Here is a 22,625-nt window from a genome sequence, read left to right as displayed (position 1 = left end):
GACACAACGAAAGTGGTACAACAAAAGTGGTTGAGTGCTTCTGTTTAATTGCAAGAAAACTAAATTGTATATACAATCGGAAAGAAAACTGTTTTGTTCTATTGCTAAATGTCACTGTTTTCGTTTGGACTTGGCAACAAATGGTACATTCCTTTTCATTGGCAATCACATGAACTTGGTGCTTTCTAGCATTTACTTCACCTGCACCTTCCAAAGACACTGTCACCTTCAAACCAAAAGCATCAAAGCTCCAAAAACTGCATCAGATTCCTTGAAATGATGGCCACTTAAAGAAAGCAGCTGTGTAGATTAGATTTTAAGGAGGTGTGGATGTTGCAGAGGTGGAATACCAGCAGAGTTATTGTTTAACAACGCACTGAGTCAATGCATTCTTGTGTGATCTGCAACACTGGGCGACTTTTCACCCAATGAGAGCTCTCTAGTCCTTTTCTGTAGATCAGTCTTCGTCCGAGCTGCTCTCCTCCTCAGCATCTGATAGGTCAGCAATGGGAAACCGCAAGATGGCAGCCACTCCGCTCAGCTGAGTCAGCTCTGAGGAGACAGTCAAGGATACATCAAAAAGGTGACAGTACACAGTCAGTACTTCAGGCTGATTACAGAAGTGCTAGACACAAACTTGTAGTACAGGAACTGTTTCTGTCCATTCTCCACTTTATAAACTGAGGAAGTCATCTGAAAAGGGGAAGGTCAATGTGTGGTGAGTGTGGTGTGCTCAAATAACACCAATGAATTCCTCTTACAGTCACAGTCAAACATTTACAGAGCAGAACTGGAAGTATGTTGACCTTATTTAACCTATAGCGGTCATTACAGTTTCAGCAGAATTACCCTACAGAGTTGCACTGATGTATAGACACCCTGTGGAATTTTTTGCCACCAGCAGTACCATGGGGCAATTAAAGAGTCTCAGGATGTAAATACATGCATTTGAAGCAATAAGTAGTAAAGAAGTCAGTGAAGTCTCTAGATATAATGACTGACTGGGTAAAGGTAAAGGCTATAGAACAAGTAGAGGTATGGTAAGTTCAGAAAGTTACATCACTTCAACACTTGTCGCCTTTAAGTAGAGGAAAAGACATAATTTATGCTGTATCACAATATAAATATATGCCAAATGTAAAAAAGACAATATATAGTCAAATATCACGATAATTATATAATATAGATATATTGTCCAGCCCTAATACAGATGTTGAAATGGATTAAACAAATATAATTCATCAGATAATTTCAAAAAATCGCTACATCCGTCTTTTTTGAATCACACAAATCATTAAAAATCCTGCACAGCAAACACTGGAATCTAGTTCTACAAATAATATTATACTAATAATATTTGGTATAGCTTACTGTATGTATATCTACAACTATGCAGAAATAACCAGGTTTAGACAGAATAACCAGACATGCATAAAAAAAGCTAAATACTACAGCTCTAGTAAGCTTCTACAACATATGTTTTTTGGTTTTTTTTTTTGGCCTTTGGCTTTTTTATTGACAGGACAGTTGAAGACAGGAAACAGGTTGAGAGAGAGGTGCAGTGACACGCAGCAAAGGGCTCCAGGCCAGGACTCAAACCCGGGAGCCGCTGCAGCAGGACAAAGCCTCTGTACATGGGACGCCCGCTCTACCCACTGACCTAAACGGCGCCCCAGACGCATGTTTGAGGTTAGGAACAGTGAATGTAAATATTCTTACATTTGAGTACCCTTCATCAATAAAACTATTTAATTTTGGTCGAATAAATACTTTAGGTACGCATGTGTTTATAAAAAAACTTCCACCTGTCTTTTTAGTGTAGAATTAAAGGGATATTTGTGTCGGCAAGCAGGAAAAGTTTGCAAGCGAAAAAACACGTTCCTATTGGTGGAAAAAGGCACCACACCAGCCAGTCACAAAATTACATGGCAAGACACATGATTTGGTTGCTGGGGGACAGGAGGAAGTTGTGGAGATGTGTGTCAAAATGAAAAAATAACTGTACAGTCACACATGTGAAGTTGTGCTGAGAATAATGACACCAAACAAGGCAAGGTAAATAGTTTCTAAGGTGAAATATAATGGTAAAATCAAAAATAGTCAAAATGGCCAATTATACCCTGGACTGCATAAAATCCCAGTAACACACCCAATCAAAACTCTCTATAATCCAAATTGAAACATATTTCTTGGTCCATATTTAAATTCATTAAGCTATTTATTACCAACACCCCAATGAGGTAGGCCTATTCTGGTCGTGTGTGTGTGTGTGTGTGTGTGTGTGTGTGTGTGTGTGTGTGTTTGTGTGTGATACACCTGATGACACAAAAAGGAAGAAATGTATCTATATACATTGTAAAACTAGGAGAATATAGCTGTTGTTTATTTTTGCAAATAAAAGTTTGTAATTAACCACTTTATTCTTTTAGTGTATGCGGGTTGGGGGGGCCTGGCTTGTCTTGGACACAGGCAAGGGGGGCTTCAAGGAAAAAAGGTTGGGAACCAATGGTCTAACACACCATGAAACTGTGTTTGACTCCCTCTTGAGAGATAAAGTTTGCAGACCGCTAGCTAACGTAGTTTTAGCATCCTCAGAAACGACCGCAGGACAACAATACATTGCAGTAAATGGGTTGAAATATAAAACCGCCATCAAAAAGCCACAAATAATGCTCAGATAACACAAATATGTACTGGGACCCTGTTTCTAATGTGCATTGTGCATCTGAGCATTATTTGTGGCTTTTTGATGGCGGTTTTATATTTGGACCCATTTACTGCAATGTATTGTTGTCGTGCGGTCGTTTCTGAGGTTGCTAAAACTATGTTAGCTAGCGGTCTGCTAACTTTATCTCTCGAGGGGGGGGGGGCCTAATCGTTGTCACGGTGTGTTAGAACATGGATTAAACTTACACCGGAATATCCCTTTAATAATAATATGAGTGGTTTTATAACTTACGTTCACCAGACACATGAAGGCTTGAAAATATTCTGCAAGAAAAGATAAAAAAGAAAAAATCTCATTAGATATTCTGCCAGATCTTGGTAAATGTAAACACTTTCTTTTTAAAAAAGATAACTGGTACCTGACATTGCCGCCATTGTCTCTCACATTGTCGACCAACCGAACGTAACGACTCCTTGTGGGGACATCCTGATGTCTGGACGTACAAGTGGAGACGAAGAACATTCATTAAGGGGCAGATTTGATTGTTTTTGACTGTGTGTTTACATCACTAGCAATCCCTTTCAAGAGATTCTCATGTCATTTTAAAGTATTCTGATGGCAGATTTTGAGTTTTAGCTCATATAAAAGTTAAAACAATCAAGGAGAAAATTGTTGAAAATGTTGGTAGGTTGCGATACATTAATTTCCGCAGTAGTTTACCCAGTGATTCTTTCTGTTAAAACAAACCTTCACCTGCACTGTTAATTGGAAATACAGGAGATAACGTAGAGATCTGTGCCAGAAACAGACAGTGCATGTCAGTATGTACCTGAACAGCTTATCGCTTATCAACAAGGTATCGATGGCGAGGGCGTCGGCAGCCTTCTCCACATGAGCCACTCTGTTAGAAAGCAAAGATACAAAGGTGGTTGGTTATCAGTGTAAATTGGGTATCAGTTTGAATGACTGAGGACTCCTGGCTGCTGACGTCCATCATCACTCACCCATAGAAGGCTCTGTCAGGCTCATGCTGGAGCATCTTATAGAAATCTTCAAGGGCTTTCACCTCTCCTGCTGCCTGAAGGTGATATATAAATGCCAGATAGTAACCTTTTTTTTTAAAACCTGAGAGCATTTGTTTACAAGATGATGAATAAAACAAGGATGCATAGTTACCTTGGTATCAGACAGCCTACTTGTCACAGTGGGATCAGAAAGGATTTCTGCAAAAACATCAAGCATTTCCCATGAGTTTTGATGTGGTGAGATGATCGTTTTGTTCGCAGAGTCTACCAGATCGTACCTTTGAGTGAGTACTTGTGACCTGATGACGAGTGGACCAGCATGAATTTGGGACGATTCTCCAGCAGGATCTTGTTGTCCTGTCGCACCGCCTCTTTATAGAGGTAAGTGATGAACTGGTCCTTCACAAAACCTGGACTGGCAACCAAGATGCACTTAACCACTAGAAGGAAGCAAGGAAGAGAAATCAATATCTACTTTACTAATTTTTAATTTACAGAAACTGAAACCAAAAAACGAGAACAAGCTAAGATTATGTGGCTGTGATAATAAACTACAGTGGTGCCATTAAAATGACATGAAGTGCAGTAAATGAGAGGCTCACAAAGGAACAACAAAATAAAAAGGGAGACACAAAGCAGGAACACACTGTAGGTCTGTGCGTGTGTAAGTGTGGGCGGTGTGTGTGTATCAGTGTCTATAAAGAAGCACTACCATCAAAATTGATGTGGCGGAGAATTGCCTGCATTACGGCCTCATAGAACCTCTCCAGTGCCTGTGAACAGAGACAAAGATAGTCTGATAAATCGGCCTGTATGACAAATACTCCAGGTACCAATACTGAGAAAGTCCGACATGCTGTTACTGTATTTGCCAAACACTAGGCCCTGTTCAGATCTGGCCCAAACAGATGTGAATACCAGGTCAGAAGAAGGCCTAAGATAATGTTTACTTTTTTTTTTTTAATTATACATGAAGGATATACTACAGTTTGCCCATCATTCACTCAGCACCATCATTACAAACGTGCAGTCACAGAAAGCTGACCTACCTTCTCATGCTGAGTGCAGCTTCCCCTCCTCTTGCGAGGAATGGTGACCTCCACTTTTGCACGCAGCAGAGTCATGGCCGGGGTCACCAGCACCACGTTGGCCAGACCCTCCTGCATTACCACAGCTGCAACATCTGCCTTCTGGGTTGCATCACATGCCTGCTCTAAAGGGGACAAGGCAACAATAAATGACCACCTGAGATAGTGGGTACTTTAAGAAGTTCGCCAAAAAAATGTGTTATTACAGTTTCACTTCTACTATTAATACATGTTTTTACAATTTACTTAATGCCTGTTGTTGGTTTGGCTCATTGCTAAAGCCCTGCCACTTAAATTCTAGTTATTGTGGTGAAAATTATAGCAGCAATGACTCAAATGCATGAACCCCATCTGTCATCTAAGAACTTCCCTCCTGTTTCTCCCTAGAGTGTTCCCATGGCAACAGTCTCTCTTTGTGGGTATTATAAATACATAACCAAGCTATCTGCATTTTATGTAACGTGTGTGTAAACTTCTCTAAACAGCTGTTAACCTTTAAGGTGATCTTAACTCCTGAACATCTGTAAGCAATTTTTAACTTTTGTACGCCCTGTCTTGGAACTTGTTTATATGGTTTGGTTCATTTGGCCCAAAGAGAAAAATGTTATTCACACTTGGGTGCTCATCAAGTAACTGTATTCAAGAGAACTACTGGTCATCTGTTAGGTGTGTGAGCAAATACAAGAAATTACATGCAATTTTATGGGTATAAGGAAAAGGATTGTGAGATCTGGCAGCTGAGCGTGCAGTTACTAAAGCCCATGAAATTCTGTCTGGTAAACAAGATACTTGTGAGTCTATCTGATTACTGTTTACAAGTCCTGGTTGCCGTGCATGTGGGAAGTGTGAGCTTGAATGAGCCAAACACAAGAATGAGACTAAGTGATATTTTCAGCTGTGATTGTTCCGAAGATCTGAATAGAACACATTGAAATCTCAGTAAAATATACAGAGGGGCACCTGCTTACCGATTCTATCCAGCACGATGCTGTCCCAGCTCTTTTTAGCCAGCGTGAACTTTCTGTTGAGCTCAAGCTCAATAGTGTGGTAAGCCCCCATCTGATGAGAGAAGAACAGGACATAATCAACTACTATGAATCACAGCCAGAGTAAATATTAAGACACACTGAATGTTGGCCAGTGACAGAAAACTGCAGCATAAAAGAATATTCGGATATTTGTACAGGGAAAGATTAAATGACACAGCTGTTATTCTTAACATGTGATTCTGCTTACGTTCAATTAACATATAAAGACAATTTATAGTATATGCTAACTTTACACAATCCTCAGCCCAGTTAAAAGCACTTTGCGTCTCTTGACTGAAAATATGAAAACCTAAAAAACAAATGGTTATACGTTTTGGTTAGTGTAACTTCACAACTGGAGAATGAATCTGACTCCTTTTTCAGACACAACATACATGTATAACAATCTCCAATTGCTCCTAAAACCTTAACTTCAATCTTTACTTTCTTGATGTTATTACTCTAGTCGCTTTACCCTCACTTTACAACGTCAATGCTCAAAAAAAGCAACATGACTGCAACTCAGACCTTGACATACTGGTTCTCCTCTAAGTTAGTGCCCTTTACTCTCAGCTGGCAGGCCTGGGAGTCAAAGTCGATGGTCTCCACACACAAAGTCAGAGTAGTCCGAACTCTGGAGCTTCCCACACTTCCAGTTGTGGACTCTGTCTGCACCTTCCTGTGGCAAGAGGGGAGAGGGACATTGGTTGCAACTTATGTGTGTGTTTTTGAGGCCAAAACACTGAGTGATAAACCGTTGGAAAGAGTGAGCAAAAACGTTGGAAACCTAAAACAACAAGCAAAATCATTTACAAACATAGAGTTGCTTTTATAAACAAATCTTTAGCAAAGCTTAACTGGACGCTGGCCTGCGTAAGAGCTTTTCTAAGGTATTGGAAACACTCCACACTTGATTTAGTATGGGCTACATTTGAGCTTCAACTATAAAATAAGAGTTCTTGAGAGCTTTTTGTTAAAAACAAGATTGTATCTGTGGTTATTGAGTTCGTTGTGAAAGTTAGACAAGAATTAATACATAAATATATTCTTTACTAACTCAATAAATGTACATTGGCGCTGTCTTTCCAAAGACAGACAGAAATAACACATAAAACAAAAAGTGATGTTACTACAAAGTCAACCAGTGTGGCTTGCTGCACTGACTGCTTTGGGTGTGTATGAAGTCTGACCAATGATTGTTATGAATATGGATGGAAACAAAACCTAGCGTCAATACTACAGAAGTGCATACAGTGCAACGCTACAGATTTGAATCCTCGTCCGCAAATGGATCTCTTTCTCCATGGGGCTGGGAAACTGTCAGATGCTCTACAAGGCTTCAGTGATCACCTTTCATGAAAGACGTTCGTGTTTACCTTATGGTGGATGCTCTCAAGCTGTCCCCCACTTGCAGCAGGTTGTAGGTGTGCCACATATCCTCTGCCTCCTCTGGCATCAGAGTCACCTGACTGAAGAAATATAGCAATCAAAAAGTCAGCTTCTGACATGGTGACAGCTGTGTTAAGTGAGAATAGATCTGGTGTGGTTTTCTTATCAAAAAATGAAGCTGCAGCTACGCTCTTAAAGCTATTTCGACACAGATGGTGCAATGACGCAGACGATCCGAGCTGCTTCGGTAATAATGGAGGGTAAATCAGTAACACAATCGGGGGTCGTCTTGTTTACTACCTGAGGCGTAGTATGCTCCCTCATTAGGGCGAAATCTATGTCCACAATGCCTGAGTGCTTTTCTATTTACATATGGTTATATTTAGTGTCCTGTGTTGTTACACATTGATCACAAAAGGGACTATTTAGCATTAAACAAAACCTTCCGTTTCCCTGTTGTTACAGATTAATGTAACTATGGACATTTTGGATCAAGTTGGCACATGTACAGTCAGCTGTAACCTAGCATGCTGGTTAGCTTGCTAACATCAGCTATCGTCAATCACTCACCCGGCATTGTCTTTTTCAATGTCTTTATGGAGCAACTTCATGGTCGGACGGTTGTATGACACAAACAATAGAATTATATTAGCGTATAGTGGATAGGTTAACGTCGTTCCGACTTAGAGTCATGTTTATTTTAGTAAATTAGCAAACTAGCGAGCTAAGCCATGTCTCAACTTCGGAATGAATCACTCGGTGCGTGTTGCCAGGCGCTAGGACATTGCGTCATGCCAAAATACGTCGTCAATTCTTCCCATCTTGGTCACTTCCGTGGGTGTCGCTTTACTGCGCAACACATACAGAGGGATACAAAGGCGAATGTTTGCGTAAATGTGGACAAACTCGGTTGTTGTTGCATTGTTTGATAAAATATTCCATTTACAGCCAGCAAAACGTGAGATATATCCGAGAAAGATTGTCCTTTTTACATTGTGGTTTGAGATAAGTACATACTGACCGACGTTGAAAACAGCCAATCAGAGAGAAGATTGGCTTCCTCAAACACCGCCTATTGGTAAAGCTACCCAATAGGAGTACGTGAATTACCTGCCCCCTTCCGTTCAACCTCGCTTTGAGCTAACGCTCGTCTAGCCTTTTTTTGTCGATGGCATGGTGCTAGTAATAGCTACGGCAGAAAACATCGTTGTCACGAGAGAATACGAATGCTTAAAGTGAATTCGGATATCTAATGGAAATTAGTTGACTACGGCGGATTTCTGAAGTACATGACAGCCTTCACATCTTTAACAATTCAGCTTCCAGCCTCAAATTTTGAGGTTGCCAATTCTGCCCCAAGGTTAGCTAGCTAGCGAGCTAACGATAGCCGATTAACGCTAAACTAGTTGAGCTAACGGTAACACGGTAGCCAGTTAACAGTTACTACGCTTTAAATTCGTCTGACTTAATTGAAAACGACCGGAATTGAAAAATAGCATGGCCGAAGCCGACAAATTGAACATCGACTCCATTATACAACGTCTGCTGGAAGGTAAGACAGTAACGCTTTTTCGCTCGATATTTATTCACCGAGGTAGCCATTTTAGCTAACAGGCTAGACAACGATAGCCACATATGCTATGTTAGCCGGTTAACTTCAGCCTTTGCCTCTTGCTAACGAAACACAGGATTTGAATTGTCCGTCAGTTTTGTTCGTTTAGTTGCATCTTTCTCGTTTCAAATTACCCTTTATTTGCCTAGCTTTGATATTTGGTAAACGTTTTATATTTATGTTTGACTTTGCCCGAGAAAATATTCGCACATCAACGTTAGGCATTATGAGAGGTGGTGTTGTTAATCTTATCTTTTCGAACAATTATGTAACGGCAGCAACTGAACATTACATACGTTTGCTAATGTGTGCATCACGTTGAAATGATCACTTGACAATATGGACTTGTTTTGAGAGCCGAACGCCTTTGAGCAGTAAGGTTGAAATGAAAATACATTTCCAGCTGATGTTGAGCCAACAGCTTACATTTATCAATGTATGTCATCAGGTGGCATTCTTTGAATTGGTCTACAGTAATACTTCTGCTTGATGTTTGATATCTTAAAGAGTTGCATTTCTATGGCGGGTTCAGAAATGTAATCGAGAAAATGAAAGTTACCAGGGTGGTATCAGTAAGTCATCAGCGACTTTGCACCATTTATGTGGCAGCTCCCAAGATTTTCTATAAACCCCAAACTCTGTTGTCAGCTATTTTGCTGAATTTAACAATACACGATTCAACCAATATAATGCACAAATAATAATTTGAAGTTATAAAAGGTTTACATTTAAGAAGGGGTATAAAAGATGATGATGATTTTTTTGTAGATCATGATTGTTCCAGTGATGGAGTTCATGATTGAATACCAAACGGCGTGAATGCTACATAATAACATGTGCCAATTGTCCATGGCAGTCTGCCATGTTTTTTTCTGAACATTGCAATTCTGTTTAAGGCTTATTTAGAAATAAAACGCAACATCACCTTTATAAATCCTCATATTTTAACACCGTATTTTTTAATAGCAGGGTTTGTCTATCGTTGCCTTGTAAAAAAAAAAAAAAAAGGATGAATAATAAACCCCTGTGTTTATTGTTTGTTTTCTGTGTGCTATTTTTCACTCTTGTTGCATTTTTCTCTTGCAGTGAAAGGCTCCAGACCTGGCAAAAATGTTCAGCTGACAGAGAATGAAATCCGTGGTCTCTGCCTCAAATCCCGGGAGATCTTCCTTAGCCAGCCAATCCTGCTCGAACTTGAGGCGCCCCTCAAGATTTGTGGTGAGGCTTAGTTGTGTTCTTTAGAATCAAGGGAATTCACTAGTGTGGTCACATAGCGTTTACAAACAGGCTTAGATGGCTGTTGCAGATTATGGTGCCGGACTATTACGAAAAAAAAATGTAATTCACATTATGCTATGTATTCTTATTGGCACAAGCTAAAGGCTTTTCAAAGGATAGTTGATTAAAACAATTCATTACAAAAAGAAAATGGTTAAAAGTGTGACCGTGACCTTGCCACATAATAACAGAACTAGAGGGATAAACTGATAATACTGGCTTGCAAGTGCAGTGGTGTTTTGCATTCAAAGTCTCCCTGGAGTTACCCTCCTGTGTCACACTGCTGGTGCCACTTAATGGCATAACACTTCTCTAAAGGAACAGTCTGCAAATCTCAGGAACTCGCTAAGCTTGCCCTAGAAGGAGAATCACCTGTATCTTCACACCAAATTCTAGCTTGCACATTCTGTTAGTTGTCTCGTGATCAGATAAAACAAACAAAACAAAACCAGAATAACAGAGTGTTCATTTACAATAACATACAGACAGTCGTGATCTGAAGTGTTGTAAATTGTTGTTGGTCATTTGCAGGGTGCCAAGTGTTGTTGTGCCTCTATGCCAGTCCCTTACCTTTTGTTGTGTACATACACACGGCATGATAATCACACCTTTGACCAACATTGATGTTTCCACTCTCATTTTGCTTGTCTTACCAGGTGATGTTCATGGGCAGTACTATGATCTGCTGAGGCTGTTTGAATATGGGGGCTTTCCACCAGAGAGCAACTACCTGTTCCTGGGCGACTATGTAGACAGAGGCAAGCAGTCCCTGGAGACCATCTGCCTGTTGCTGGCTTACAAGATCAAATACCCAGAAAATTTCTTTCTGCTGAGAGGAAACCACGAGTGCGCCTCCATTAACAGAATATATGGCTTCTACGATGAGTGTAAGTCATCATGGCATGCATATAGATACAAACACTTTATTCTTAACACCACTTTCTATGGTTATCGGTAGTTTTCTAAAAATGTAAGTCAAGCCTATATGTTTGTCTCAAATGTTAAGACAGTTAAAGAAATTAGAACAATTGGACAAAAATTGGTCCATTAAAAGCACTGTTGCATACTATACAGATCTGCTTTTAGATTTGTATTAGTGTTGTCTATTTTTGATGTAACCTTCAAGTGTACAGCAGTTTTGCTTTGAGGAATGTAGTTATTTTATGACAATTGTAATGTCTGGTTTCATAGTGTCTCATAATCATGTTGATGTGTTTTGCAACATCTTTTTTGAGTTAAGTCATAAACGCCTCTTTTTATATACAGACTACACTTGCTGGTAGATGACAAAGTTCATATGACAGGTTCATTAATCATCTATTCTGCCTTCTACATCTAAAGACAGTGAAAATGTCACAAAGTTATTGTTGAGCAAAGATTTAACCCCATTAACTTTCCACCTTATAGCAACCTCGTTCCCTCTCTATAGTGCTCAAGCATTCAGGCCTATACTGCTCTTGTGTGTATGTCACATGTGCACTTGCCCTCTTGTTAAGGCGATTGTGAATGATGACTTATCTAACCATATCATTTTTTCCACACCTCTGTAAACTGGTGTCTTTGGTGTTTGCACCACTGAACTCTCAAATGTGCATTCATCTTTGTAATGAAGGGTTTATGCACTGCAAACCGAAGTATAATATCCTTCTCTTTGTAATTGTCAACAGGCTGTTCTAACTGATGCCTGATCACGTCATGAGGAAGTGTAGCTCTTCTGTTTTTCCTTACATGTCGCATAATGTACAAACATTACAGCCATCAAATGTTTGTTGTTGACCAAAATTGCTGACCCTATTTACTGATGCTTCCCCCATAGATCTAAATGCAGATGTCAGTTTAGTCCCTAATTTGAAACGCTGGCCAGTTGAGAAGTCTTTGTGACTGAGGCTTTTGGTATCTGTGCCCAAACAACGAACCTCTTTTAAAGTCACTTAGAACTTTTTCTCAGTGCACATTGTAAAAAATAAAAATCTGACAAGGAAGCTGATTCATTACAGTAACAAAAGCCACAACACACATAACCTCTCGGTACACCAGGCTTCGGGCTAAGGAGCATGATTAGGCACTAGTGATTAATCACATGCCTTTCTGCTATTCACAGAGCCAGGATTATGTAAAATGTTGTTACCAATGTGATGCAATAGGTGCAGCTGCTGAGATTTTATTGGTTTTAAGATTAGATTGTGACCAAGTAATTGTGGTTTCTACCCACAGGTAAGAGGCGATACAACATAAAGCTGTGGAAGACCTTCACTGACTGCTTCAACTGTTTGCCTGTTGCGGCCATTGTTGATGAGAAGATCTTCTGTTGCCATGGAGGTAGCCTCATCAAACAGTTCATTTGGCTTCTATCCAGAGCACACACACAAACTCGCCTCTGCACTATTGTTACTTTAAACATAATTGTCAGACCTGCTGGACTGTGTGGGATCTAAATTTCTTGATGGAAAATATTGATGTATCCTTGCCTTGTTATAGAGGTCATAGCTATACATTATTATTTACTTCTTATTTCCAATCGCATCTTCTGGTACCTAGCAGAAAATAGTTTGATATACTGTTACAACTTTGGCAGAATGTGATATTGCTGGACTAAATGTGTAAGTTATATGTACCACCTCTGTCAAATTAATTTTGTGGTTTCTAATCAGAAACCTGCTAATATATGTGAGCTGGTAATGGTCTTAAACACGTCAAAAGAACCACTGTACCGCAGCAATCGGCAATAAAATATATAACAGTGGAATAAACAATAACAATTGATTTAATACAATGAATGACAGCTGTATTAACAGATGCCGTTATAGATTTTTGGTACCATTCATGGTACAAATAATTGTATAATAAAAGGAACCTAAGGGCCCAGACAACGTGACACCAACAGCCAGCCACAGCTATCTCATGTCTGTGAGACCCGCTACACAAAATATGTAAACAGGCACTGATAATCATGAGGGTAAACACTGCCTCCCTCTTCCAACATAGTTACATAAGAGAAACAAACAGACAGGATATTGTATGTTTGCAAGAGTTAAAAAAAAAATAAAAATAAAAATATGTTGAGCTAATGGCAGTTAAAGCTACAGTCTTTTTTTCAATCGCATTAATGTCAAGTATAAATAATTACATGTTTGTTTATATAGATGAAAGATCTGCATTTTTGGTGTTCTCCAACTGTCAAACATTTAATTATCCCCAATTGAACTTTTCTAGGCCTATCCCCAGACCTCCAGTCTATGGAGCAGGTCCGAAGGGTCATGCGCCCCACTGATGTGCCTGACCAGGGCCTCCTGTGCGACCTGCTGTGGGCCGACCCGGACAAAGATGTGTTGGGCTGGGGTGAGAACGACCGCGGTGTCTCCTTCACTTTTGGCGCTGACGTGGTCACAAAGTTCCTCCACAAACACGACATGGACCTAATTTGTCGGGCCCACCAGGTAATTGCACAACCTCAATCCAGAGTTAACGATCCTCCTGCAATAATAATGAAAGGTAGTAAATTAAAGAAGTGAATAAATAGGAGGTAGGCAGCGCTTCCTCTGTACTAACGGTTGGATGCTTACTAGGTCTTATTGTTCTGGTTTTATTCTACATATTATGTGTTGTGAGTCTTTCCTCCCTGTGTTCACGTAAACTCCCTTTTGAAGATAACACAAGGTTAGCAAGCATGTCCAGCTGTTAGGGAGCATGTGAAGAAAAGTCAGGTGGAGCTTCTGATATACTTCGTTAACCCATGGCCGCTTCAGCACAGCTGGATTTCAGCACAGTTTTACTGATAACAAGGTAGGCAGTGTGAGTGATAGCAATGGATTTATGACTTGATAATTTACAGGTGAGAAGTGAAGTGAGTAATTTCAAGCTGTTAACCTGTCGTCAATCTGTTTTAAGGTGGTTGAGGACGGATATGAGTTCTTCGCAAAGAGACAGCTGGTGACGCTGTTCTCGGCCCCAAACTACTGCGGTGAGTTCGACAATGCCGGAGCCATGATGAGCGTAGATGAGACCCTCATGTGCTCATTCCAGGTAAGCAAGACATCAACCAGACCTTAAAGGAGATTCAAATTCCTGTAAAATTACCTCCATCGTTAAAAGAAATCTTGCTTGTGTGTGATTTTTGCACAGTCTTGACATCATTGTCTCTCTTTTACAGATTCTCAAACCTGCAGACAAGAAGCTGTTCTATGGTGGTGGAGGAGGCATGGGCTCTGGTCGCCCAGTCACTCCCCCAAGGAAAGCTAAGAAATGACACCAGTAGTTTGCCCTTGACCTCCAACCCATCCCTCCTGCCCTCTCTACCTCTCTTCTCCTTTCTTTCACCAAACAGCCAGAAATCAAACCTATACCCAGGGCTTTTTCCTTTTTTATCTGTACTTCTTAAAACATTTAATGTTACGGATTGTCTGAGTGAGTGCGTGCGTGTGCAGGCGACAAACACGCCTGCCGGTGAGCATTAAAATCATGTGTGCACGTGTACATTTGTGTGAGAGTATTAGAGATTTATACTTTCCCCTCTCTCTTGCCACTCTTCCCGTGGAAAGGTTGTAACCACAGTGTCTGTCTGTACAGTAATTTTGACTGAAATGCAGGGTTTGGGAGACAGTGGGAAATTGCTGACATGATGAATTTAGCAGCAAACCCCTGCCAGCAGGTGATGTGTGTGTACTTGTGGAGGGGGGAAGTATTTTGTTTTCCCTGTCCTCTGTACTGTAAAATCTCAAACACAGATGTGTGTGTGTGCGTGTGTGTGTGTGCACGCTGTGTCTTGAGTGTGATGTATCCTTGAACAAGAAGGAGGATGTCACCTTGTCTCACAGGAACAAGCCACATGCTTACCCACACACACACACATGCGTATGACTCTTCAGATTCATATGAGCCAGAGCTGTAAAAACCCCATACAGTTTAGGTTTGTACAGATTTGATTACTTGAAAGAGATTTTTTGTGAATTCGTTTTGTAGTCTTTCATCAAGTTGACCAATAAAGCGAGAATCTGAGCTTAAATGTCTGCTGGTCATTTTTATTGTGATTCTCTATCTGCTTTATGATATGCGTGATCTGCATATGTAGTCGTGTTTAGGAGTCTATACAGCAATCTAATACTGAATGATTTATTAACAGGGTTGTTATAGTTGTACCTGTATGTAACTTTGTAGTTTTTTGCACAAAAGCCAATGGCCATTAACGGCAAGTGACTTGTCTATCTTCAGGTACATCCATAAAATAAAATCCATACAGGGTAAGTAGTAAGTAAGTAAGTAGCTGTCAAATAAGAATAATCATGAACTGATGGGTTGATTTATAGATAACTAGATACATTTCAGGTATCTATCAGGCAGAATAAACAATATAGAAACATCTATATCTTGTTACCTCGCAGTACTGAGGGTTTCCTGTGCTGTTCATCACCTTCTGCTGAGGTTGCCAGTAGTATGGAGACCCAAAGTGTTCTATATTTAATGGAAAAATAACAAGACACAATATTAGAAATTATTTATCTGAGTTGTAAAAATTAATGGATTCATTGTTCAAATTCAGATGATTTCATTCCACATATTTTCATAACAGTTTAACATAAGATATCGATTAGCCTGTATATTCTTGATTATTCTATTATTAAGTCCAAGATGACGTTATCAACTGACTTTTCTGCAAGTTCAGTTTCTTAAAATCTTTGGGTTTCACATAAGACAGAAAAGCAAATACTCACATTTGAGAAGCAGGAACAACCACATGCTCGTCAAAATAGTTGGCAATTATTTTTCCGTCTCTCAACTAATTGATCGTTCCAACTGTAGGTTATCTCAGAATTCGTCATGGGTCATAGTGTCATTACTTAAAAATAGAATTATCTAAACTTAAACTATTTCCTTGGCAGTAAGTTTTTTGATCAGTTGGTTAGGATGTGTTAGTCATATTCACTGGGAAAAAATAATTTCACAAAAATCTTTGTATATCATTGGTGGTTTATAACTCCCTTCACATAAAGATACCTTTTAAAAGCAAATAATTTCTGTCTTGATCGAGGCTTAAAGGTCAAAGGCAAAAACCCAGATTGAGCAAGGACTGAATCAAAACTTACTGAAATAGAAGGTATTTAAATTTGATAATTACTTTTCAGCTCAATAAAAATGAATGAATTTATGATAATGTACACTATGTCTGGACAAGTCCAGCTGTTGTCCACAAGGGGGCACTGTTGAGCTCTTTTGACTCCTCCAGTCAGAGGATCCATGAAAATGTGGGACAAACAGAAATTAGGTTAACAAAATGCTCATTGTGTTAACTTTCCTAGTGGAAGGTTAACATACCGCAGGTGTTGTGTGTGTGTGGGCACAGAATTAACTAAAGGGCCATGTTTTTTCATAGTTTGCAAAATTGTGAAGACAAATTTCCACAAGTTTGTGCCATTTTTTATTTATTAAGATAAAATTCCCCTCCTGTATCCATGTAGTGGCTGAGTTGAAAAACTCTGCACTGCTCTTTTACGTTCCTCATTCTATATTTATCAAAAAAGGATCCTGTTTCCTTCTTAGGCATTTCTCTGGCTCTTTTTGCATTCATTCGTCTTCCTGTCATCAACACCCTTCTTCAAGGCGCTCTGTCCGTCATTTTGCCGTCCTTTTACAGGACCATTGAGGTGAAAGGTGAAGGGTATAGTTGAGAGGGGGTTGGATTTGGATTTTAAAAGCCCAACTTTTTTTAGATGAAAATGTTTTTTCTGTAGCTTTGTATGAATAATTCTCCCGGAGAAAGGTGAAGCCCCTGCTCTGTGTTTTCTTTAAGTAAGTTTCCAGAAAAAGGAAATTATTCACGAAAATGTGATCTATTCGTTTTCTGTAGCAGAATCAGTTGTTACTCTTCATGAATCTCTGTGGAGAAGATTAACAGTAGATCGCCACTTTGTGCTGCGTCTGACAGAAACTACATTCTCACTGCAAAATACTCTGATATCTCATTCTCCTTCAGGAACACAATCCTCTCTACATTTTAGCAGGACGATAGACTTCAAGACTGAAAGTCACACTTAGTCATCATGGCTTGTCACCAGCTATGGTCTCAGATTCTTACTGCAGCTCGTCTGTAGGATCATGTAATAAAATTGCCTGTTGCTTAAAGATTCAAATCCGACTTTGCAGGTTTGCTGTTTTAAATATTGTTTAAAAAAATGGTTTAAAAAAAAAAGAATAATCTAACTTTGTTTTATAGATGACGGGGTCCAGTCCAACACGCCTCATCAGTCATAGCTATAAACCCCAAAATAGTGTCTTGGTTAGATAAGTGTACTTGAAATAGACAAGACGTTGAAGATGTAGTAGAAGAGTTCATCTTTCAGATGATACCAAATACTGTACATACTAGCTCACACATCTAAGCTGGCCTGAAATACTAAGCCGTTAGATTTATGACTGCTATTATGAAACTCGAGAAAGATATTGGCCACGTGTAGACGTCCAAAGAAATCAAATCTGTTCATGCTGCTATTTTGGAAACATACTTTTTCGACAGTGTGAACAGTATGTTTTTTGTTAGTGAAATACATTCCAATTAACAGGTGAAACTGTGCCAGAAAATGTATTGTGATACCGACAGTTTGGCCTGCTGTACTTGTTGAATTCATCAGATGGAAACGGACTTCTCAAATCTTCAAATGGAGTCTTTAAGTATTTATACTTTCGAAAAACAAGGAATCAAGTAATCAATCAAGTAAACTTAGTCAACAAAATGCGCGTTAACAATTTGATATACATTTATATCACATCGTAGTCTCCTGATTAGATGGCTGTACAGATGTACACCATGACGATATCCCCACCCTTTGTCTTTCGAGTATGATCACGGAAGCTATGGCTACATTAACAATTCATAGAACTCATACATGAGGTAGAGTAAGAGGTGTGCTGCATTAGATATATTTGAGCTCTTAAATTTATTCAAAGTATGTGACCCACGTCTGTAGTTAATACTTTTATACGGAGCTGCTCAAAGTGGGGCCTGCAGACCAAAGTTAGCCCACCATACGGGTCGATCTTGCCCAATGATGTTTTGGAAAATGGGGGGAAAACATTAAGGAATCTTGAAGGGCCTTTACCCTGGCAAAATACATGTGTGTCACATATTTCTTAAGTCATAAAAGCAGAAGAGAAAAAAATTAAGATCAGACCCAGAAAATGAATCACCAGAATCTTTGTGTTTCCTCTCTGGGCTTCCATTTAGTGAAACTTTGCACCTTAACACAAGAAATGTTTGCTTTGGTCCCCGATGTCCTTCCAAGTTTTGGTTTGGGCCCTCCAAAGGAAAAAAACCTCTTTGCTATAGTAGAGCAAACGCTGCAATTTGAATGTAGCATTTGCTAATATGTAAAAGCTGAATCGAATGTAGGCTCTACAGCAAAAACCAAAATGTGATTGTCTCTTAAAGTCACTGTAAATTGATCGACTTGAGGCAGCTGCAAGTAAAATCTGAGCTAATCTCAGCCAGTGAGACTAACAGGATGCTGTGCTTGATTGTGCAAATCTTAAATTCTCCAATAAGATGTCTTTGCCAGTAAATTAAAAACACTGGCCTCTAAAAATAAAAAGCCAGCCAACGATAAAATGACACCCCATATGTAAAATGAAAGCAACTTTTGATCAACGGGCTCGCTTTCCTGTCGGCTCCCCCGTGGCTTATATAGTACAGCCCTAAGTGTATGGAATGGTGTGAACAACCGGGAACTCTTTGGGGCCCAATGTACCACATGGATACTGATGACACTGAGTCAAATGTGCCCTTGAGCATCCTACATTATTTTACCCGATAGATGAAAATTAGACTTATGAGCCCCAACTAAAGGTCCAGTACTCTTTTCATAAAAAAGCTGCAAAGCTGCCGTGGTGCCATGCCCAGCAGCACAGTGTCACCTGCTCTATTTATATCTCGCGAGGAATTCTGGATTCATAGACTCAGCTGCCACTTCTATTATTACTATTAGCTAATGCCGTAACAAGTGCCCAGCTAACTCTGACACTGTAGCTCCTTTATCCATTGCCTTATTGCCCGGTACTAATTATGTCCTCACTGTCAATACTGCACATTATTTAATTTAATGTAATGTTGTTAATTTCTTTTGCACATGTGCTGAGGCTAAAGGAACACCCAAAGAAATAAAATTCTGTCATTATCGTCTCACCCCCATGCCGATGGAAAGTTGGGTACAGTTTTGTAGTTGACAGAACGTTTCTGGAACTTCAAAGCAAAACAGCATAGCTGAAGAAGCTAAGGACTTTTTTAACAACCAGAAAGTGGCTCTATACAGCATGTCTGATTTAATCCAGGTCCAGATATCCCAAATTGATTTGAAAAGATGTTACTCACACCATCAACTCGTGGTGGAGCTCTTAGCAGCTGAAGCAGCTTAGCAGCTAAAGTGAAGATTTCATTCTAAAAAAAGGGTGTAAATAACATATTGGAATATTGGAATATGCTTGACAAGCTTTTTAAATAAATTTTGAAATCAAGTCCCCATCTACTTGAATTATTGAGTAGACTGCTGCAACACTGTTTAGCTGTGAAGCTCCAGAAATATTTTGGAGACTGCGAGCTATGGACCACTTTACCCAACTTTCTATCGGCATTGGCGTGTGTTAAAAATGACATTTCTGGGAGAACCGTTCCTTTAAAGATGACAACAGCCCTGCAGATTATTGATTAAAGTTAGACCAAGTGCAGTTTAAATGATGTTGCCACAGTGTGAACTTGTGTTATTTAAAACAAAAATCAATGGTACAATCTTACTTAAGAATAATAATGACACTGCCTGGCTAAGTTAAGGCTGTTTTTTTGTAAGTCTAGATGAATAAAAGTGTGTTTATGACTACCAGTTACAGTACATGAGGGATACTTGAACCCCAAATGGATGATAAAGATCAGCTGGATAGCCAGAATGGGCTGTTAATGACAATAACCTTCTTTAGGAAATATGCCAGTCTTTCCTGGCTCCACGTCTTTAAGTGACAAATGTCGCCTTGTGCCTCTCACTTGGCTTGTGCCGTGCAAGTCAGCAGAGACAGACTTAGTTGCGTAAGATAGGCGTGTGTGCAGCTGCATCACTGCAACACTTAACACTTGTACAGATCAGGGAACACGGATAGAGTTCACCAGCGGAGGGAGGGAAGGCGGCACACGGTGATCCCTCAGACTGGCACGAGGGCGTGGCATGTTAGCGCCACAGTGGGAGTCGGAGGTGATGGGTGTCCCAGCTTGAAGGGGTTTACGCTATAGTAGTCCCAGCACCCACGGGCTACTGAGATAGACAGAGGTGGAAGATGGAGAGGAACGAGGGAGAAACCTTATCCTTCTGGGATATTGAGTTAAATGTCACAGCTCTGCCCTGAGGGAGACACTGACAGGCCGACCCCTATCACAGCCCCCAAATCTCAGAGGTCAACGGCTGCACAACAGCTGAGGTCTAGAGAACGGCTGGGTGAAACAGAGATGGGGACACTGGCAGAACAGAATAAGAAAAAAATGTTTTAGCAACATGTCTGGGAGCAAAAAAAGTTCATAAAGCTAGAGCCATATGTTAGTATACTTAATAATATACGTTACAGTTCAGTTTACCTATACATGTGGGTGAGGTGTGGATATTTCACGTATCACACACTTCACCAGTGTGGAGTTTGCTCTCTCATCATCACACTAATCATTTTCATATTTTTTGGAAAGCCAGGGAAATCAACCAAAATGATAATAGACATATACAAGATAAAATTCAACACATGTCCTGAATGATAATACAAAATGTATAATCTAAATATATTTGCAGCTTAAGTGCCTTTATAAATTCCTGCATTATGCAGCTTTTCAAAAGAGAATGGCTGTTTAAATTTTTAGGTCCTAATAGCTCTGAACACAATATGCATGAAACTAAGAGCTTTCTGCTGTACCATTTGTGAATCGCCCCTCACCAGGGGGCTGTCAGACTGGGTCAGTTGGCCACCAGCAGCTGATTGGAAACTTGAAAGCTGCCACAAAACAACTTCCTATTTTAGAAATTCTCTGTGGAGGAGCAGCAGACGCTCATGTTTGGGTTACAAATAGCTTGATAATGTATATACTGTAAATATGCCCACATGGGTATGTAGTATATGAACAGTAAGTTACTTAATATCCAAGTTTATCCGCAAATATCCAAGTTTAATTCCATAAAATGTATATACAAATTTATAGATATATATTATTTTTTCAAATGTATTATCTAGATATTTATCTCATTTATTTAGAAAAAAATTAACTTACAAAACAAAACTGTGCCCTTGCAGTATCAATATAGAAATCATTCTGATTACTTATAAGGGTGGTGTAATGTAATAAATTGGACTCAAGAAATATATGTTTTTTATTCCCAGCAGAATTAACAATGACTTACAGTCAGTCCCCATGACTAGAGAGTCCACTCAACGTCAGTCCGACAACCTGAGGTACTTGAGGAATACAACCTCTTGGACTGTCGTTGAGCAAGTCAGCAAATGTGTTTCAAGCCTGCTTTTATTTACTTATTCAGTAATATTTATTTATTGCATCATACTGCATATACAGTATCAATACATTATCAAATCTGAACTAAATAAAAATCATTTTAAATCAGATTTTTTTTTTAAATGTCACATATCCAAATCAAAATTTAACTTTCCATTCAAATAATGTTGAATTTAAAGCTGTAGAATTGAGAACATCTTACCACTTTTTTGTCCATTTGACTAGCTAGTTGTGAGGCCTGAAGCTCACTATATGACCGTTAACATCATGATGTGAGTCGTTGAGGTCATGGAAATCACTATGGTCAAAAGAAAGTCATGAAAATCATCACTTGAGAAAGGTTTAAGATGGTGTGAATTCTAAGTGAATTACATTTCCTTCAATACAAAGCTGCTTTGCTGGTCAACTACAAAATGTAAAAGAAGAAAGAAGTGTGGTGGGGAACACTTATATAATAAAAAATATGGCAGAAAGAACAGATGTTGTAATTGTGATACCCAAACACAGCAGCCATGCTTTGGGTGCTATTCTATTACCACTCTTTCTATGACAACATCGCAAAATAATTGTGATGTTAAAGTCATCATAAAGTTTCTGTTTCCCCCTAGCACATTTGTTTGAATGTGCTGACTATCTAGTCCGCCCCTGACGGTCACACTTCAAGTGACAGTGGCAACCAAATGAAACATGACACAGCAAAACCAATCACCAACTTACAGATGGCCGACGCTGTGTGCACTTCTAAAGATTTTCTAGGCACAGTTCGACCAAAAATAAACTTTGCAGAATTCCACTTGTTATGCAGTAACTCCCAATAAATGCCTTTTTTTGGAGTAAAGCCTGTCTCACACTGAAAACAAATCGCATGGTGACACAGTAATAAATAGATTGCAGCAAAAATGTGTCCTGGAGCTGTCAAATGTGATGAGCAGTGACCACTGCTGTTCCTACAGGAACACCTGTCAGTTTATTGATTAGCAACAGCAACTTGAATTCCTGTCTACAGAGGACTCTCCACC

The 22,625-nt window shown here is 39.5% G+C and overlaps 2 protein-coding genes across 2 annotated transcripts; one reads left to right on the top strand and one right to left on the bottom strand.

The window, feature by feature from the left end:
- Positions 1-26: 26 nt before the first annotated feature.
- pelo (pelota mRNA surveillance and ribosome rescue factor) lies at positions 27-8,011 on the bottom strand. Its single transcript, XM_030400068.1, has 13 exons — positions 7,769-8,011; positions 7,186-7,278; positions 6,338-6,488; positions 5,750-5,840; positions 4,743-4,906; positions 4,406-4,466; positions 3,972-4,133; positions 3,845-3,891; positions 3,673-3,746; positions 3,498-3,569; positions 3,087-3,161; positions 2,960-2,991; positions 27-552 (listed from the first exon to the last, which is right to left on the bottom strand). The coding sequence occupies exons 1-13, from the start codon at positions 7,807-7,809 to the stop codon at positions 458-460; spliced, it is 1,158 nt and encodes a 385-aa protein (XP_030255928.1). The 5' UTR covers positions 7,810-8,011; the 3' UTR covers positions 27-457.
- A 298-nt stretch (positions 8,012-8,309) lies between these two features.
- LOC115571047 (serine/threonine-protein phosphatase alpha-2 isoform-like) lies at positions 8,310-15,090 on the top strand. Its single transcript, XM_030400069.1, has 7 exons — positions 8,310-8,750; positions 9,897-10,028; positions 10,745-10,975; positions 12,303-12,407; positions 13,302-13,525; positions 13,977-14,111; positions 14,239-15,090. Exons 1-7 carry the CDS (start codon positions 8,696-8,698, stop codon positions 14,332-14,334), a joined length of 978 nt encoding a protein of 325 aa, XP_030255929.1. The 5' UTR covers positions 8,310-8,695; the 3' UTR covers positions 14,335-15,090.
- Positions 15,091-22,625: the final 7,535 nt, after the last annotated feature.

Source organism: Sparus aurata, chromosome 20 (assembly GCF_900880675.1).
Source record: "Sparus aurata chromosome 20, fSpaAur1.1, whole genome shotgun sequence".
Taxonomy (NCBI): domain Eukaryota; kingdom Metazoa; phylum Chordata; class Actinopteri; order Spariformes; family Sparidae; genus Sparus; species Sparus aurata.
The sequence above is the reverse complement of the archived record's forward strand: the minus strand, read 5'-3'. Positions and strand labels throughout refer to the sequence as shown.

Excerpts from the sequence above, each read along its gene's own strand:
- pelo (XM_030400068.1), bottom strand. The coding sequence starts at position 7,809 with ATGAAGTTGCTCCATAAAGACATTGAAAAAGACAATGCCGG. Across the intron at positions 4,467-4,742 it reads GCTGCACTCAGCATGAGAAG|GCACTGGAGAGGTTCTATGA; the intron begins GTAGGTCAGCTT and ends CTCTGTTCACAG. Across the intron at positions 3,570-3,672 it reads CCTGACAGAGCCTTCTATGG|AGTGGCTCATGTGGAGAAGG; the intron begins GTGAGTGATGAT and ends GCTTTCTAACAG.
- LOC115571047 (XM_030400069.1), top strand. The coding sequence starts at position 8,696 with ATGGCCGAAGCCGACAAATTGAACATCGACTCCATTATACAACGTCTG. Across the intron at positions 10,029-10,744 it reads GGCGCCCCTCAAGATTTGTG|GTGATGTTCATGGGCAGTAC; the intron begins GTGAGGCTTAGT and ends TTGTCTTACCAG. Across the intron at positions 14,112-14,238 it reads CCCTCATGTGCTCATTCCAG|ATTCTCAAACCTGCAGACAA; the intron begins GTAAGCAAGACA and ends TCTCTTTTACAG.